Genomic DNA, 18,357 nt, shown 5'->3' with positions numbered 1-18,357 from the left:
CATAGTCTGTCTCTAGAATCTAATAAGAAAATGTGCATGCTTCATACTTTCTACCATCCACCCATCCATCCATCCATCCACCCATCATCCATCCATCCATCCATCCATCCCCTAACTTACTCCCAAAAGGTTTCAGGCAGTCACACCGTACGTAAGTCTGTGGCTCAACGCGGTCCAGACCCAGATGTTCAGACCCCTTCCCGGTATTCTTTGCCCTGGAGCACCGATTCTCAAATTGTTTGGTCTCAGAATCCCATTACACTCTTAAAAATCATCAAAGGCCCCGCAAAGCTTTTGTTTATGTGGACTGTATCTATCATATTTACCATATTAGAAGTTAAAACCAATAAATTTTGAAATACTTATATATTTATTGCTTGAAAAATAATAACATAAATATCATTTAAATGAAAACAACCATATTTACATTAACAAAAATTTGTGAGATGAGTGGCGTTATTTTATACTTTGGCAAATCTCTTTAATGTCTGACTTAAGAGAGGTTAGCTGGACTTTATTTGTTTCTGCCTCTAATCTGTTGCAATACGCTGTTTCGGTTGAAGTACATGAAGAAAATTTGTCTTCACACAGACAGGAAGAATACTTTAATAAACTTTTCAGACAATTGTGGGTATTCCTCTTTGATTCTACGCTAAAACACGAGCTGTAATTTCTTAAGGGTTAACTGCAGTATGGAATCTGGAAAATTCTATGAACTTTTCATTTCTGTTACATTAAACCCCATTGGTCTGCCTTCCATTTTGAATGTATCTTAGCCATGCATGATTTTTTTAACTTGCATTGGTCATTTGGAAAATATTGCTTTGATGAATCATGCAGACTGTTCAAAGGTTGAAATACTGCATTATTCAATGTCAAAAAATGACATTTGCTACTATCACCACCTACTTCATCAGAAAAGATTTTAAGTATTGGAGAGCTGCCAAGTCCATGATGGTGGACACCCGTTTTCCATAATTTTAATTTTTGCTTCAAAGATTAAAGCTTTTCATTGACAAGTTGACAATAAATACTATAAGTTGTTTTCCTTCAAGTAACAGGCTCACTCCATCCATTTTTCTAGAAAATGTGTGCCAAATACCCAAGTCTGACTAGCCAGAGTTTGTCACTCTGTCATTCTTTCGAGGAAGAATGGAGTTTCATGGAAAAGGTCGCGAGTTTAGGCTCTAATTCAGTTGCACAAATGCTTTACAAATGCTTTTCCTAGAGACAACTATCGTACTACCGTATTTAGCATAAGAGTTTCACATATACTTTGCATTTCATGGTCATACAGAGTATAGAAAAAAAGTGCACTCAAGAACCAAGGTTTAAGAACATTAATGATTCCTGTGTATCATCAAGAACACTCCAAGGCAAAGCTGGCCCTTTAATTTGAACTGCGAGTGCATGGTGGTGAGGAAGAAGAGACCAGCCAGGCAATCTGGTGGCGCAGATCGGATCTGTGCTAAGGCACCAGCAGTTTTACACACCATCACTTTTGTACCATCAGTGCAGAGGCCAAGCACTGAAAAGGGAAAACAATGTGTTCATATTATTATGAAGATGGTTTTGACCTCGCAGACTCCCTTGAGCCATTTTGCTGCTCTATGGTTTGTTTGAAATGCTTCCCCCACCCGCCGCTGACCCCCACCCCTTGTGACTAGGCAGCCCAGCTGCCTATTGGCTCATGGAACCTGGTGTAGTTATCTGGTCCTCATGCCAAGTTATAAACCGGGAGCTGACCTCCCATGCTGCCTATAAAGGGCAGTTTTGTTCATTTCTAACTCCCAGGAGATATTAATATCAAAGGAGTGACAACAAAATAGGAGGGTTTGAGAAAGAAAAAGGTTAAAAACAATGTGAAATGGAGACAAAATTTTGAAAGCCTTGCCACCTACCTACGATTTCTTTCACAAGGATGGGCTGAGAGTAGTACTTGGGCTCGCTAGCACCAGCGGCGTTCACGGCTTTCACGCGCACAAAGATCCTTGCACCCGTTGGCAGACCTGTGATGGTGAACTTGGTCTTCTCGATCAGCTCTGTGTTTGCAACTATCCAGTTGTCAGCTAAAATCCATTAAGAAAAAAAAAAGAAAGAAAGAAAAGACAAGAAGGAAGAATGGTGGTCAGTGAAAGAAATCATCCTGTTAAAACAGTCAACTCCAAATTAGTATTTTACTCAAAATTAAATCATTTGGAGAGAATGTGACTTTGGTCTGGACTCAGACCCTATGGCTGGGTGTTTTTCATATTTAAATGAAAAGTGGCCTAGAATGGCTAATGTAAATAGCAGAAGAATGATAATCAGATTCTGCCATCTTTGAAAAACCTCTTATTCGGGATACTAGGGTACCCTGAACAATGGTAACTGTCCCAGGAATTCTGTAGTAGTTTATCCCAATTTGGTTTTACAAGGTACATTTTTACAATTGATGTAACCATGATGTTTAATCATCTATATATATTAAAGTTCAGAAAAAGGGGAAAATGCTATTCTTATGAATGAGAGACACCAACCTTTACAGTCATATGATCTCTCCGTTTTATCCTGGCTGGTTTATTATTATAAGACATTAATATGGGCATGGGAAATCTGAACACACTCCCAGTGATGAAGAAAAGAAGCTTATATCCACGGCCAAAGGAACCACAACTCAGGAGCCAAGACCTCGTAAGGAATTGGCACGATCTTTCACCACAATCAGAAGTTCTGATTTTTTAAATGCTTTTGGTGGCTTTGTCTACAACAGCAAGAACATTTAAACCCAGAATCCAGGTTTTACAAATATTGCAGGTTCTAAAAGTTTGTATGCATTATTATGCCCACGGGGGGATAAAAAGAAGCTTGGATCCCACATTGTAAACTCACCGCCCGCCCTCCCCGCTCCATCTCTAAGGGCTTTTTTGTGTGTGGGTGTACTTCAGGCTGGGGCATGGAACATTCCCAGAAACTTTATCATACAGTAAGAAAGTTTGAGAGCTCTCAGAGAATACTTTACCTGGTAGATCAAATGCAGCCTCCCCATTTTCACCAGACTGTTTTGCTGATGTACCTTTGAGAATCCATCATTAAAGTTAATTAAAGACACCCACTTTCACAACAGAAGAATATTATATCAGTAGTCAGCATTCTCTGTTAGTAAAGTGTGAAAAGTATGCAAAGATATTTGTCTTCAGAACAGTGACGGAAGAGACCAAACACATTAGAGGAGGGGGTAATTCCTCAGGAGGGGCACAGCCTGCTCTATTCAGACTGTGGGGTTTTTTTTGTCCTGACGCACTTGCCACAGAGCAGAGGAGGAGAAAGGATGCTGGGGCACCTCCAACTGTGGGAGCAAGAGGTAGAGAACAACAAAGCAAGACCCTGGAGACAAAGGCGGAGCAGGTTCTGGACTCTACAGGGGAGCAGTGCACAGTGGAACAGTCTACCCTTGCTCCTGTCCCTGCTACTTCAGCCTGGGAGGGTCCTGTGGGGCCCCAGGGAACGCAGTTCTCCCACTATGGGGCTCACACATCAGAGTCTGGGAGTGAGGGCACTTGAGATACGGCCAGCCCCGTCTTACCAGGAAATGAAAAGGCCCTCCATGGAAGTGGAAACTGCCCCAGCAGCCCAGGAGGCAGCACCTGGTTGCCATGACAACAAGCTCTTCGTCTGGCAAACTGAGCTGTCCTGGTTCCCGCATTCCACACGGGTGGAGGGAATGCTTCTGACTCACAGAGTGCCTGTAGGTGCACCCCACTAGCTTGGGATGATGACCATCTAGGTTATCAGGAACAGAGCAGGGGGGTGGGGACTAGACTGGCCCCTCTTGGAACCTTCTCCTCTCTTATTTCAAGCCTTCTAAGAGCATCAGGGAGAAGGGGCAGCAAGCGAGAAGCATGTGGATGATACAGATTACTTAGGACTTTGAAAAAGAGATACATCTTGAAGCCAATGGTCTGTTTGGGAGCTACTGTGTTGATATTTTCACAATCAAGAGACGATGGATGAGAACGTGAAATAGGAGACTGAGAAAACATGCATGAAAGAGAGAAAAACTAGGGAAGAAGAAAATTTCAAGAGAAAACAGGACGAAACAAGATCAGAGGGATATGGTGTATCACGTTGGTTGATTTGCGTATATTGAAGAATCCTTGCATTCCTGGAATAAACCCCACTTGATCATGGTGTATGGTCCTTTTAATGTGCTGTTGGGACCTTATGAAACTTAAAAGCTTTTGCACAGCAAAGGAAACCATAAACAAGACCAAAAGACAACACTCAGAATGGGAGAAAATATTTGCAAACGAAGCAACTGACAAAAGATTAATCTCCAAAATTTACAAGCAGCTCCTGCAGCTCAATAACAAAAAAACAAACAACCCAATCCAAAAATGGGCAGAAGACCTAAATAGACATTTCTCCAAGGAAGATATACAGACTGTCAACAAATACATGAAAGGATGCTCAACATCACTAATCATTAGAGAAATGCAAATCAAAACTACAATGAGGTATCATCTCACACCAGTCAGAATGGCCATCATCAAAAAATCTAGAAACAATAAATGCTGGAGAGGGTGTGGAGAAAAGGGAACCCTCTTGCACTGTTGGTGGGGATGTAAATTGATACAGCTGCTATGGAGAACAGTATGGAGGTTCCTTAAAAAAGTAAAGATAGAGCTACCATATGACCCAGCAATCCCACTACTGGGCATATACCCTGAGAAAACCATAATTCAAAAAGAGTCATGTACCAAAATGTTCATTGCAGCTCTATTTACAATAGCCAGGAGATGGAAGCAACCTAAGTGTCCATCATCCGATGAATGGATAAAGAAGATGTGGCACATATATACAATGGAATATTACTCAGCCATAAAAAGAAATGAAATTGAGTTATTTGTAGTGAGGTGGATGGACGTAGAGTCTGTCATGCAGGGTGAAGTAAGTCAGAAAGAGAAAAACAAATACCGTATGCTAACACATATATATGGAATCTAAGGAAAAAAAAAAAAGGTCATGAAGAACCTAGGGGTAAGATGGGAATAAAGACACAGACCTACTAGAGAATGGACTTGAGGATATGGAGAGGGGGAAGGGTAAGCTGTGACAAAGTGAGAGAGTGGCATGGACATATATACACTACCAAATGTAAAATAGCTAGCTAGTGGGAAGCAGCCGCATAGCACAGGGAGATCAGCTCGGTGCTTTGTGACCACCTAGAGGGGTAGGGTAGGGAGGGTGGGAGGGAGGGAGACACAGAGGGAAGAGATATGGGAACATATGTATATGTATAACTGATTCACTTTGTTATAAAGCAGAAACTAACACACCATTGTAAAGCAATTATACTCCAATAAAGGTGTTAAAAAAAAAAAGATCAGAGGGAAACGAAAACATCTCTTCATATTTGAACTACTTGAGGGAAAGAGAAAGAAAACGGGAAGGGAATGTGAAAGTTATTTAATACATGAGGAGAATTTTTAAGGAAGAAGAGTAAAATGGTGCAGGCATTAAACAATAAAATAAACACCAAGAGAAAGACAGAGTCCAAACCAACACACGATCTTATGAAAGAAAGAATTATCTCACAGAGTAAAACCTGCCATATCTAAAAGCATTAAACACTTCAGAAAATTAGTCTGGAGGACAACAGCCATTAAAAGAGAATGAAGAATAGGGCAGCCACATAAAGGAAGTAAGAAAAGACTGCAAGAAGAAAGATATACACGTTATAAAAAAACTTCCATAGAAAGCTGATTCCAAAACGTTACGTGGCAAAATATATACATAATAATGACTGTGTACATATATATATGTATATGCGGGTATACATATATATCTACACAGACAACACACAGAATTATGTAAAATACACTTCATTGCATTTTATCTAAGGTGGGTAACATCAAAATGACAGCCATCTATCATTTTGCTGTATCTTCTTACTTTTTAAACCTATCAGAAAGAAAAGAGTAAACAATTTGCTCTGTTTCATACATACACAAAAGCTTTGTATTCATCACACAGAAGATTGGAAAGTTCTGTTAGCTGGGCGGTATAAATAACAGAGAGGAGGGCTTGGGAGTTTTTCAAATTGGGGGAGGGGAATGGAATGGGAATAAACCATACTCCAAAGCACTCAAGATTATAATGTCTCCACTGGTTTTGGTTAGTGGCTGTCTAAGCCCTGGAAAAATCAACAATAATGTTCTGTGAGTGAGTGCATGTGAACGGAACTGAGTGTTACCAAGATGCTTTATTCTCCCTTTCTCTCTCCTCTCCCGACCAACACTGGTTATTTCCACGTGTGCCCCCGTCCAGAAGCCTGGGGCTTCTCCTTCAGCAGTTTTCTCTTCAAAGTTAGAAATTTCTTCTCCATAGAGGTTTTCCTTCTGGGGAAGTGTTCACACTCCTGGTTTCCCAAATGCGCTCTGGAGTCTCTCTTTCCTTCACGTAAGATCCACGTTAAAGTTTGGGGTCCAAAGAGTTTTCTTAGAGTTAGAGACCAAGTCTGGGCCTCTCATTTGTGGAGAAGGAACAAACTTCCCTGGTGGATTGTTTCCCTACCATGACCTAGAATGCAGCCCGAGTCCAGAGCTGGGGCAATTTTATTCACCCATCTCCAAATCATGACAAGTATGAAATCAAAAACACAAGAAGCTTTTAGTGAATTTCACATCTTTTTTTGGTTTTAGGTACACTCTGGCCTATATTTTCTTGTGTCATTTTCTCTTTTTCTATTATTTCTATCAACAAGGGTTTTTTGCCTATTTCTCTTCCCCTCCTAAATTTAAGCCATTAAATTTTTATGCACCCGTATCCTGAGACAAGTTACTGCCATAATGTTGAATCTATTTCTTACACCCTCTGGGATTTAATGCTGATTCTTTTAAACACTGAAAGTTGTCCTTAATTATTCTTTTTTTTCCCTTTAAGTAGGCAGAATTGATCACCAGATGGTCAAGTATATAATCTCTCTTTATTACCCAGAAATAGGCAGCTCTGTTGATAGCTGACCTCTGCTCAGTATAGAGTTTAGAATTTCCAACTTGCTTTATCCTACCTAGAACTTTATTTTGCTTTGGTACATTTTAATTCCACCAATTCAAGAAGTGGGAATCCCTGACGTTTGATCAGAATCTCTCCTCCTATGTCCTAGATCACTCGTGTTGTCGGATCTGGGAGCCTACCTGGGATATTTTTGAGAGCTCAATTTGTTAGTCAAGTAACAAAGAAGGGCTAAATTCTCATCCATCATAGAAGGATGACCTTTGACTTGTTGTCATTTTCAGTAGGAAGGAGATGAGTTCCCAAGAAAGAGCAACAAAAGGGGGGCATATCTCACCTATTGATGACGGTATTCGTTTGAACTACTAGTTGTACTTACTTCCTTCAAAGCAATACTCTAGCACATAGCCATCTAAACCTGCTGCACCAATCTGGTCGGGGGGCCGCCACTTCATTGTGACAGTGGTGTCAGTTACAGAGTCAACAGTCAGAAGAGTAGGTGGGCTGGTTACAGCTTCAGAGATAAAAGAGACAGAAAAAGAAGAAATTATTAAGTACAGAATTATGGCACAGGAACTGTGATAAAATGAACTAGGATACAAATAAAAATATACACAGGGACTTCCCTGGTGGCACAGTGATTAAGAATACGCCTGCCAATGCAGGGGACATGGGTTCGAGCCCTGGTCCGGGAAGATCCCACATGCCGCTGAGCAACTAAGCCCGTGAGCCACAACTACTGAGCCTGCGCTCTAGAGCCCGCGAGCCACAACTACTGAAGCCCACATGCCTAGAGCCCGTGCTCTGCAACAAGAGAAGCCACCACAATGAGAAGCCCATGCACTGCAATGAAGAGTAGCCCCTGCTCGCCACAACTAGAGAAAGCCCACGCGTAGCGACGAAGACCCAACACAGCTAAAAATAAGTAAGTAAATAAATAAATAATAAAAAATATACACAGAAGCCCCCACGTGTTAATAAAATTCAACGAGACTCCTCGAGCATATGCTGTGTTTACGGCAAAGATCTGCCAGATGTGAAAATTTTTTTATCAACGCTGTCACACTTTCCCTCCATTTGGGAGGTTGACATGGGAGTCTGGGAGGCCCAGGAAGTTGAAATAGTCAAAGATTGAGATCTAATGATCTAGAGTAAATTTTCCATAACTTTCTAATTTTAAAGTGCAAACTCTTGTACTAAATATTTCTATTGAAAAATCTACTCACTACCAGAAAATAGTGGAGACGTCTTGTCTTCTCTTTCTTTGCCTTTACTGAACTGACGTTTTTGGTTCAATAGATAACATTTAAAGTGTGACTATAAAGCAAAGAGACTAGCTTTCAAGTGTGCTTGGTTGAATTGATGTCAATTTGTTTTAGTTATAGTGTTTACACCAGGGTGCTGGGTTATACTTTCAGAAGGACAAATGGGGGTAGTCTTGTGTCAATGGGCCCAGCTACATGTTTCCAGTGGGAAGGGGCAAACAGAGCCACCCACAGCTGTCCTTGGGATTCTGGTAATAAATTCCAGGGCCTACATTATGAAAGCATTCAACTCTATTGTGTTGCTTGTAATTTCTTAGAAAATTGCCCCTAACCACCTCTAGTCTCCTACTCCTGTATCACTCTAAGAAGCTTCCAGGTCTGCTCCAGTTAGAGGTCAGAAGGAAGCAGTCACAATCTGGGGCAACGATTTTCATGACAAAGACACACCTCTCTTGACTCACCCAATGGAACAAAAGGTTTGGAGGGCATACTGGGCTTGGAGAGGCCAACGGCATTGACGGCAAAGATGCGGACCTCGTAGGCCACACCTTCAATCATATTCTTGGGCTCAAAGGTTGTTTCTTTGCAGAGATCAAAATTCAGCCTCATCCACCTGGAGCTTTGCTTCTTTTTCCTCTCAATGAAGTAACCTGAAGGGGACGCAAAATGGAAACTGAAGTTTTTCCTTGGTCTCCAAGATTAAACTTTGTCAGATATTAGAATGTTCAAAAATTTCCCATATTCTCAGCACTCTAAGTGAAATAGTCATATATGTATTTTTAACCCATCTTATTCCATTGGTTTTTTTTGAGAGAGATTATAAATAATACAAATATTAACATCATGGGATATAGATAAAAATAAGAAGACTAGAAAAAATTAAAATTGTACTAGGAAGAGAAGAGAAAAAATAAACCACAGATATGTAGGCCATAGAAACTTACATAGTCACTCTATTTGAGCAACAGATGTGGCTTTGAGTCCCAGCAATGTAAGAAGGGGGAAATAACCAGTTTTGTGAGTTTCATTATTAGCAAGTAGAAGAAAGTTCCTGTTCCACAGGGGAAGCAAATTCTTCTAAGTATTTAACTCTAGAAGAAATTGCCTCATAGACATAATTCTATGGATCTAGGCATTTACTGACCAGAATAAAGTTAGACTTATAGTTGTTTCAAAATTATATATTGAACAGAAATGTCAAACAAAAAAAGAGGACAGGCAATCAGATGATATTCATCAGAGCTATTTAAATCTCAAGTACTTATAAAGCATCCCCCAATATATTTCAATGTGAATGGATACTTAAAAGTTTTCTTCTAAATGCAGTATTTTAAAATGTGCTTTGTACTAATGTGCATAAAGAGGACACCGACTCCACTGGCAGGTCCACAGATGGACCAACACGCAGTTACCTAAGATTGGGGACCCTCCATCATAGAGAGGAGGGTCCCAGTTCATGATGCACCACTCATCTCCCACGTGTGTCACATTCGGCGCCACTGGAGGATCAGGGACATCTGTAGCAAACAAAAAATGGAATAGAATAAAATAAACTAAAATTGAGGGAGTGAGAGCACAAAGAAGAATGTTCATTGGAAAATATGTTTTTGGATGATAATCATAGAAGCAAGGTTATTTCTTATTATTTTTCCATGTTTACTGAAGTGCACTGGGTAACTAATTTGGGTGCAACGTCACGCTCCATATGGAATCAGGGAAGGTGAGCCCGATACAAATAAAATAATGATGTCTCCAAATCCTTTAAACTAGTGTCACATTACAGAACCATATGAAACCCAAGACTTTTGTTATTTACCTTGAAAATGGCGACTAAGAAATTATTGCCTAAATGTTGGACGTGATTTTGTTTTTTTGGTTTTTAACCACAGAAGTGACCTTGCAGCAGAACCGAATCAAGGACTAATTACTGCACATTTTACATCAGTTGTTGTATAAGATGTTGACTGGTAGAAATCCAAGTCAAAAATGGCAAGTTACCATGTCTTATAAATATAGTTCAGTACATAACAAAGTGACCTTAGTTTTGGATCAATTTGAAATATGTTTCTTGGGAATTCCCTGGTGGTCCAGTGGTTAGGATGTTGCACTTCTGCTGCAGGTACGGGTTCGATCCCTGGTAGGGGAACTAAGATCCCGCATGCCCCATGGCATGGCCAAAAAAAAAGAGAGAGAGAAAAGAAAAAAAAGTAATATGTTTCTTAAGGGAAAGCTAAAGTGGGATGAAGAGATCATGAGACCTTGGACCACCAGTAATCTGCCATACTCATTCCACTTGATTTCAGGATCAGGAAAAATGGACTTAAATGGTCATCTAAGAACCAAGGCAGATCTTACTCCTCTACAGTGAGTGTGATGTTGCAAATTATTTAGCAATTGTGTGTCAGTGACTGTAGAGGGCACTGAAAGGGAGTGTGACTGTGGAGAGCTAATGACAGCAACCCCAAAAGGCTAACCTTAGCTACTCCTCACCGCAACTAGTCCTCTAGGCAAGTAAAGAGACAAGAGAGGAAAGGAAAGGAAAAGGAAGAAAAAGGAAAGAAAAGAGAAAGAAAGACATATAAAGAAGTGGCAAAGATAAAAAAAAGAAAGGCAATGATTTATAAAATACAGCTATACCGTGTACTTCTTTGTTGGCTACCCAGAAAAGCTGAGAGAACCAAGAACTTGCAAAGTCTACTTTGGATCTAGACATGTCAGCCTGATTCTAGAAGCCTGTTGACTCAGAGGCCTTACCCACAACTTTAATCGTGATGGCTGCATGGGCTTCCCCAGCTTCATTTTTCAGATTTATGTGGTAAAGACCAGAATCATCTTTTTCTGCTACATCAATAACCAGAGTGGTGCTGTCAGGGTAATTTTCAGTTCTTATTCGGCTACCGCCCTCCATAATAGCCTACAGAGGAAAGAAATACAATGTGGCATGACCTATGCAAACAACAAGGACACCTCCAGAGTGCCTGGGCACTTAAGCTGGACATGGTGCTAATGCCTGAAATATGTGTTCTGAGTTTAATCCTCCACCAGCTCTAAGGACAAAAGTATTGTCGTCCCATTTTACACATGGGAAGAACTGTGGCCCGAGGTTACACGGCTAAGAAGTGGTAGAACAGGGATTTGACTCCAAAGTTCACTACCCATTAACTCCTTAAAGAGAAAGTTGGAGGACCAAAAATACAAGCGCAGAAGTGTCATTCTAGGAGAAGAGTTTCTTTGTACGTGAAATTAGAAATACTTAAACTCATATCAGAAACTAAATAATGATTTGTTCATTTCTTTAGATGTCTCGGAAATTTAAAAATACTGAAAAGGGTTGAAGAAGGCCACAGTGCCAATTTCCCATACAAGTTGAGTACTGAGTTTTCCCTTCCAGTAGGACATGAAAGAATGAACATCTAATTCCCGAAGTAAAGACAGAGTGAGGTTGAGACTTCTATTATATTTTCTTTCTTTTCTCCTTCTTCTCCTTCTCCTTTTCCCCTTCTTATTTTCCTTCATTTCTCGCCTTCCTTCTTCCTTACACCAGAAGTTTAAAGCAGCATTATATTTTTCTGATTCCCAGGTCATATCTTCCATGCAATAATAGACAGCCAATATACAAAGAGGAAAAACAGAGAAAGGTCAAAGCAATTTAGAAAGAGGGTAATTTGCCACTATTGTCAACTCTACTCTTTTGTGTCTGGATTAGGATTTGTAAGTCTTCAATAACATAAGATTGTGGCAACGGTAAGAATACTTGAAATGGCTTTCATAATTCTCATTTTATAATAGAAAAAAATTTCCTCAGTTTAGCCAAATTCTAATCTTAAGATTGTAAAAGATGTTCTGCTTGAAAAGAAAAATAACTTACTTAGGGTGGTGTTATATTATCCTCTTCATATTTCTATGTTTTATTTTGTTTCTTATGCTATAATTTACATCAAGTAAAATTCATAGTTTTAGATATATAATCTATGAATTTTGACAAATTTATGTGAGTGTGTAACCACCCCCATAATCAAGCTACAGACTGTTTCCATCACATCTCACAGTGTCTCCATGCTCCTTGGCATGCAACCCACTAACCCCACATCCTGGTCCCTGGCACCCACTGGTCTGTTATTTGCCCCTTTGGTTTCCCCTTTTCCAGAATGCCATATAAATGGAATCAAACAGGATGTAGTCTTCCAAGTGCATATTTTTAGACTGATCCATGTTGCTGCTTGTATTACTAGTACGTTCCTTTTAATTGTTGAGTAGTTTTCCATTGCATATTCCACGTGCAGTTGGAATATGTTTGTACAATTGGACTTTTGAGTCATTTCCAGGTTTTGACAATTATAAATAAGTCTGCCATAAACATTCCTATACGAGTTTTTGTGTGGGCATGTGTTTCATTTCTTTTGGGTAAATACCTAGGAATAGCCTTGGGGAGTTTTATGGTAAGCTCATGCTTAGCTTTATAAAAAACTACCAAACTGTTTTCCAAAGTGGATGTACCATTTTGCATTCCCACCAGCAATGTATGAGAGTTTAATTGTTCCATATCCTTGCCAGCATTTGGTACTGTCAGGTTTTTTTTTAATGGCTTTTAAAAAATACTCTTTGTTTTTTGTCCCAGCTTCTTTCACACAGCATAATTATTTTGAGAGTCATCCAAATTATTGCAGTACTCCCTTGTATGAATTTCTTACAATTTGTTTATCCATTCACCCACTGATGGAATTTGCATTGTTTTCAGCTTTTGAATATTACAAATAAGGCTACTATGACCATTTGTTCTAGTAGATTTTTTTGCAGATTACATTGGATTTTCTACATCGATGATTATGTCATCTGCAAATAAAGACAGTTCTACTTCTTCCTTTCCAAAATGGATGTCTTTTACTTCTCTTTCTTGCTTGATCACCCTGGCTAGAACCTCCAGTACAATGTTGAACAGAAGTGGTGAGAGTGAACATCTTTTCTCTCTTCTTTCTGATCTTAAAGGGAAAGAATTCAACCTTTCACTATTAAGTAGGATTATAGTTGTAGCATTTTTATGGATGTCTTTTATTATGCTGAGGAAGTTCCATTCACTTCCAAGTTTGCTGAGAGATTTTTACTAGGAATGGATGTTGGATTCTGTCAAATGCTTTTCTGTGTCTATCGAGATGACCACATTTTTTCTCTGGTTTGTTAATATGGTGAATTATATTAACTTATTTGAAAATGTTAAACCTACCTTTGCATTCCTGGGATAAGTCCCACCTGGATATAATGTACTGTTCCTTTTATGTATTTTTAGATTTGATTTGCTAAATTCTGTTTAGAATTTTTTCATCTCTGTTCAGGAGTGATATTGATTTGTAGTTTTCTCTTCTTGTAATGTCTTTTTCTGGTTTTGCTATAAGGGTAATACTGGCCTTCAAGAATGTGTTGGGGGGGGCTTCCCTGGTGGCGCAGTGGAACATGCAGGGGACGTGGGTTCGTGCCCCGGTCCAGGAAGATCCCACATGCCGCAGAGCAGCTAGGCCTGTGAGCCATGGTCGCTGAGCCTGCGCGTCCGGAGCTTGTGCTCCGCAATGGGAGAGGCCACAGCAGTGAGAGGCCCACGTACCGCAAAAAAAAAAAAAAAAAAAAAAAAAAAAGAATGTGTTGGGAAGTATTCCTATCTTCTCTTCTTCAATTTTCTGGATGAGTTTGCATTGAATTTGTATTATTTCTTTCTTAAATGTTTGGTGGAACTAACCAATAAAGCCATCTAGATGTGGAATTTGTTTTGTGAAAAGATTTTAAACTACAAATTTCATTTCTTTCATAGGTATAGGGCTATTCAGTACTGATTTAGTGGTATTTTGCAAATTCTGATATGTGTTGTGTTCATAAATATTTTCTAATTTCCCTTGTAATTTCTTCTTTGATCCATGAGTTACTTTTTAAAAAAGCTACTTAGTTTCTAAATATTTGGAAATTTTCCAAATCTTTCTGTTATTGTTTTCTAATTAATTCCACTGTGGTCAGAGAATATATCTTGCATGACCTGAATCCTTTCACATTTACTGAGACTTATTTATGGTCTATTTTGGTAAATCTTCCATGTGCATCTTAAAATAATGCCCAGTCTACTTTGTTCAATGGAGTGTTCTATAAATGTCAACTACATCAAGATGGTTGATAGTATTTCTCAAAACTTGTACATTTTGTTCTATCAGCTATTGAGAAAAGTAGTAAAATCTCTAACTTACCTATTTTTCTTTGTAATTCTATCATCTTGCTGATTGTTTTCTATTTGTCCCATCTGTCCTTTGTGTCTCTTTCGCTGCCTCCTTTTGGATTCATTAGATATGTTTTTGTGGCTCCATTTTACATCCTTTGTTGGCCTATTAGCTATAACTCTTTGTTTTATTATTTTAGTGGTTCCTTTAGGGTTTATAGTATAGTCTACCTTCATGTGGTATTATGATACTTTACATTCAGCAAAAGAAACTTACAATAGCATACATCCATTTCACTCCTTTCAATCCTTACTTCCTTTCTCCCTTCTTGGCCTTATGTTTTCATTGTTACAAATTTTACTTACACTTATGTTTGAAGGCCATGGTGCATTGTTATTATTTTTGTTTAAACAACCAAGTATCTTTTGAAGGAGATTTAAATAATAAGAAAAAAATATTTTATACATTTATCCATGTAGTTATTATTTCTGACCCACTTATTGATAGCTCCTTTGTGAAAATGTTTTCATCTTAGTATCATTTCCTTTTGACTTTAGGACTTCTTTTAACATTTCTTGTAGTGCAAGTCTGCTGGAGATGACTTCTTTCAGCTTTTGTATATAAAAAATTTTATTTTGCCTTCATTTCTGATAATTATTTCTACTGAGTATAGAATTCTAGGTTGACAGTTTTTCCCCCTTTAAACGTTGCTCCACTGTCTTCTCACTTGCTTTGTTTCCAGAGAGATCAGCTGTCATCTTTGTCTTTGTTCCCACGGGTTTAATGTGACTTTTTCTCTGACTACTTTTTTTTTTTTTTTTTTTGCGGTACGCGGGCCTCGCACTGTTGTGGCCTCTCCCGTTGCAGAGCACAGGCTCCGGACGCACAGGCTCAGCGGCCATGGCTCACGGGCCCAGCCGCTCCGCGGCATGTGGGATCTTCCCGGACCGGGGCACGAACCGGCATCCTCTGCACCAGCAGGTGGACTCTCAACCACTGCACCACCAGGGAAGCCCTCTGACTACTTTTAAGATTTTTTCTTAACCACAGGTTTTGAGCAATTTGATTATGATGGGTCTTGGTGTAGATGTCTTTTTTTTTTGGTGTAGATGTCTTAATGCTCCTTGTGCTTGGATTTTATTGAGCTTCTTGTATCTGAGATTTTCTAGTTTTTATCAAATTTGGAAAATTTGGGGCCATTTTTTCTCTATATATTTTTATGTCCCCCTCTTTGGGGACTCCAATTACACATAGATTTGACTGCTTGAAGTTGTCCCATAGCTCAATAAAGCTTTTTTTTTCCTCCAGAAAATGGAAAAGGAGGAAACACTCTCCAACATTTAAAAAAAAAAACACAAATTATTTTTTAGAGCAGCTTTGAGTTCCCTGCAAAATTGAATGGAAAAAATACAAAGAGTTCTCATATAACCCCTGTCTCCACACACACATAACTTTCCCCACTACTGACATCCCCCACTAGAGTGGGTACACTTGTTATAATTAATGAACCTACATTGACACATTATCTTTGAAAGTCTATAGTTTACATCAGGGTTCACTCTTGGTGTTGTACATTTTATGGGTTTTGACAAACCTATGACACGTATCCATAATTTTAGTATCATATGGAACAGTTTTACTGCGCCTAAAACATTTTATATAGGAAGTTGCAGAGTCACACTTGAGCCGGCTCTACTCTACCACTCCAATCTTATTTATTATTCTCCTCCTCACTCACGCTGCCTTGGCCACACTGGCCTTCTTTGTATTCCTCCAACACATTAAGTGCATTCTCTCCTCTTGTTCTTTGCACTTGCATTGACATCAGCTGGAAATCTCTTTGCTTTGATCTTCTCAAAATGGTTTCTTGTTGTCATTCATAGAGGCTGTTCTCATGCCCCATGCAGTCACTTACTAATCATATTACCCTGTTTTGTTGTTGTTAAATAATTATTTTAATTATTTTATTTTTGGCTGCATTGGGTTTTCGTTGCTGTGCGCAGGCTTTCTCTAGTTGTGACGAGAGGGGGTTACTCTTCCTTGCGGTGCACGGGCTTCTCATTGTGGTGGCTTCTCTTGTTGAGCACAGGCTCTAGGCGCACAGGCTTCAGCAGCTGTGGCACGCAGGCTCAGTAGTTGTGGCACATGGGCTTAGTTGCTTTGTGGCATGTGGGATCTTCCTGGACCAGGGATCGAACCCATGTCCCCTGCATTGGTAGGCGGATTTTAAACCACTGCAGCACCAGAGAAGTCCCACCCTGTTTTGTTTTGTTTTTTTAAATTTTCGTAGCACTCATTACTATCCAAAGTGACTTTGTTTATTTAATAATTCATTGTCTATTTCTCTTCCACCCCATTCCCTGACACCCATTAGAAGGGAAGGTAGAACCTCATTCACTGCACATAATAACATTCATATGCACATGCACAGGGTCACATAGTAGGTAGTCAGAAATATGAAAAGCAAATGAATAGTTATTATATTTGCCTGAAAATCAGTAATCTTTCTTTATTAAAGGAGTTACATCTTTACTGTACATTTACTTGCTGCCTTCTTTCATGTGACTCACGGGAGACAGGGAGTAGGGTAGGCTGTGTGTGTGTTTGTGTGTATGTGTGTGTGTGTGTGTGTGTGTGTGTGTATAGAACAAACCTTATCTGCTCGGCTCCAAATGGCTTTAGGAGGTGGTTCTCCACTGATGGGAATCTCTAGACGAAGCTTGTTTCCTGCAATTACTGTCACTGTATTGTCAGCATCAAGACCATCCAGTATGATCTTCGGAGGATCTGGAATATTAACCGTGGCCTTTGTTATCAGATGGTTATTTCCATGTGATTATCTGGGTTAGTACTTGGCTAGTGTTAAACATTGGTAGTAACCAATATTTTATCCAGTCAAAAAGGATATAAGCGGAGTCAAAGTAGTTGGTGCCTGGTACCTTGCAAAACTACTTCATTGTTAAGACCTCTTAAGAATCAACTATTAAGATTAGTGATTACTACCAATTCATGTATTTTTCTTTAAATATCACATTTTGAATATAATTCCAAGGTAAGCAAAACCAGAAAAACAAGAACACAACTCTGCAATGATCTCTTTTATCTACTCACCAATTACATGAACTTTGGCAGGCAAAGTAACAGAGTAGGCATCTGGTGCAAATACATAATCACCTTCGTCCTCAACGAGAGCATTGGCTATCACTAATTTGTGGATTCTAAGGAAATGAAAAAACATATTTCTAAGACTTTGCAAAGATTTAGACTGTGTAGGACCCAAACTGAGGAGACACCTGGTTTTATCTTAACTTGTTTAGTGCAGCCTGGAGAGAGACTGAGAATAATGTGATACCTTAATTATCCTATTTATTGATCCACATTCAGTATTTATTTTGGGCTATATGAAACTATCTCTACAAATACAGCCTGCTTACTATGCAAGAATCTCTTGTTCCTTTTTAAAATCTCATAGCTTAAAAAAGGATAGACGATAACACCTCACTGATGCCATATTTTAAGATTCAAGAAATTACCAAGAATAACCTGACTTTGGCTTTTTACGCAAACCTAAGAGCAACAGTTGTTTTTTTAAAAAAAGTTGAGGTCTAGTTGACATACATTATTATATATTTCATGTATACAACATAGTGATTCACAATTTTTAAAGGTTATGCTCCATTTATAGTTATTATAAAGTATTGGCATAAGAGCAATAGTTCTTAACTTTATTGGCAGCATGAGCCAGTGAATATCTGATGGACACTACGGCTCCTCAATCTGGAGAAAAACAAGTATTTTTGTACACACAGAATTTGCTTACAATTTCAAAGGATTTATGGGGGCCACTGAAGTTCATTCACAGTCTCCTAAAAATCCATGGATCCTAGTTTAAGAACTCTTCT

General features: G+C 39.1%; 1 protein-coding gene across 4 annotated transcripts in view; it reads right to left on the bottom strand.

The window, feature by feature from the left end:
* MYBPC1 (myosin binding protein C1) overlaps positions 1–18,357 on the bottom strand; it is a gene marked incomplete at its 5' end in the record, with an annotated part of 95,502 nt that overhangs the window by 19,585 nt on the left and 57,560 nt on the right. For all 4 annotated transcript variants that reach the window (XM_082850050.1, XM_082850052.1, XM_082850051.1 and 1 more), the window contains 7 exons: positions 1,902–2,069; positions 7,376–7,510; positions 8,723–8,911; positions 9,674–9,778; positions 11,016–11,175; positions 17,109–17,242; positions 17,567–17,673. In XM_082850050.1, the coding sequence (XP_082706176.1) occupies positions 1,902–2,069; positions 7,376–7,510; positions 8,723–8,911; positions 9,674–9,778; positions 11,016–11,175; positions 17,109–17,242; positions 17,567–17,673 (998 nt within the window). The remainder of the gene's footprint in view (positions 1–1,901; positions 2,070–7,375; positions 7,511–8,722; positions 8,912–9,673; positions 9,779–11,015; positions 11,176–17,108; positions 17,243–17,566; positions 17,674–18,357) is intronic.

Source organism: Leucopleurus acutus (genome assembly GCF_964270905.1).
Source record: "Leucopleurus acutus genome assembly, chromosome: 11".
Classification (NCBI taxonomy): domain Eukaryota; kingdom Metazoa; phylum Chordata; class Mammalia; order Artiodactyla; family Delphinidae; genus Leucopleurus; species Leucopleurus acutus.
The sequence above is the reverse complement of the archived record's forward strand: the minus strand, read 5'-3'. Positions and strand labels throughout refer to the sequence as shown.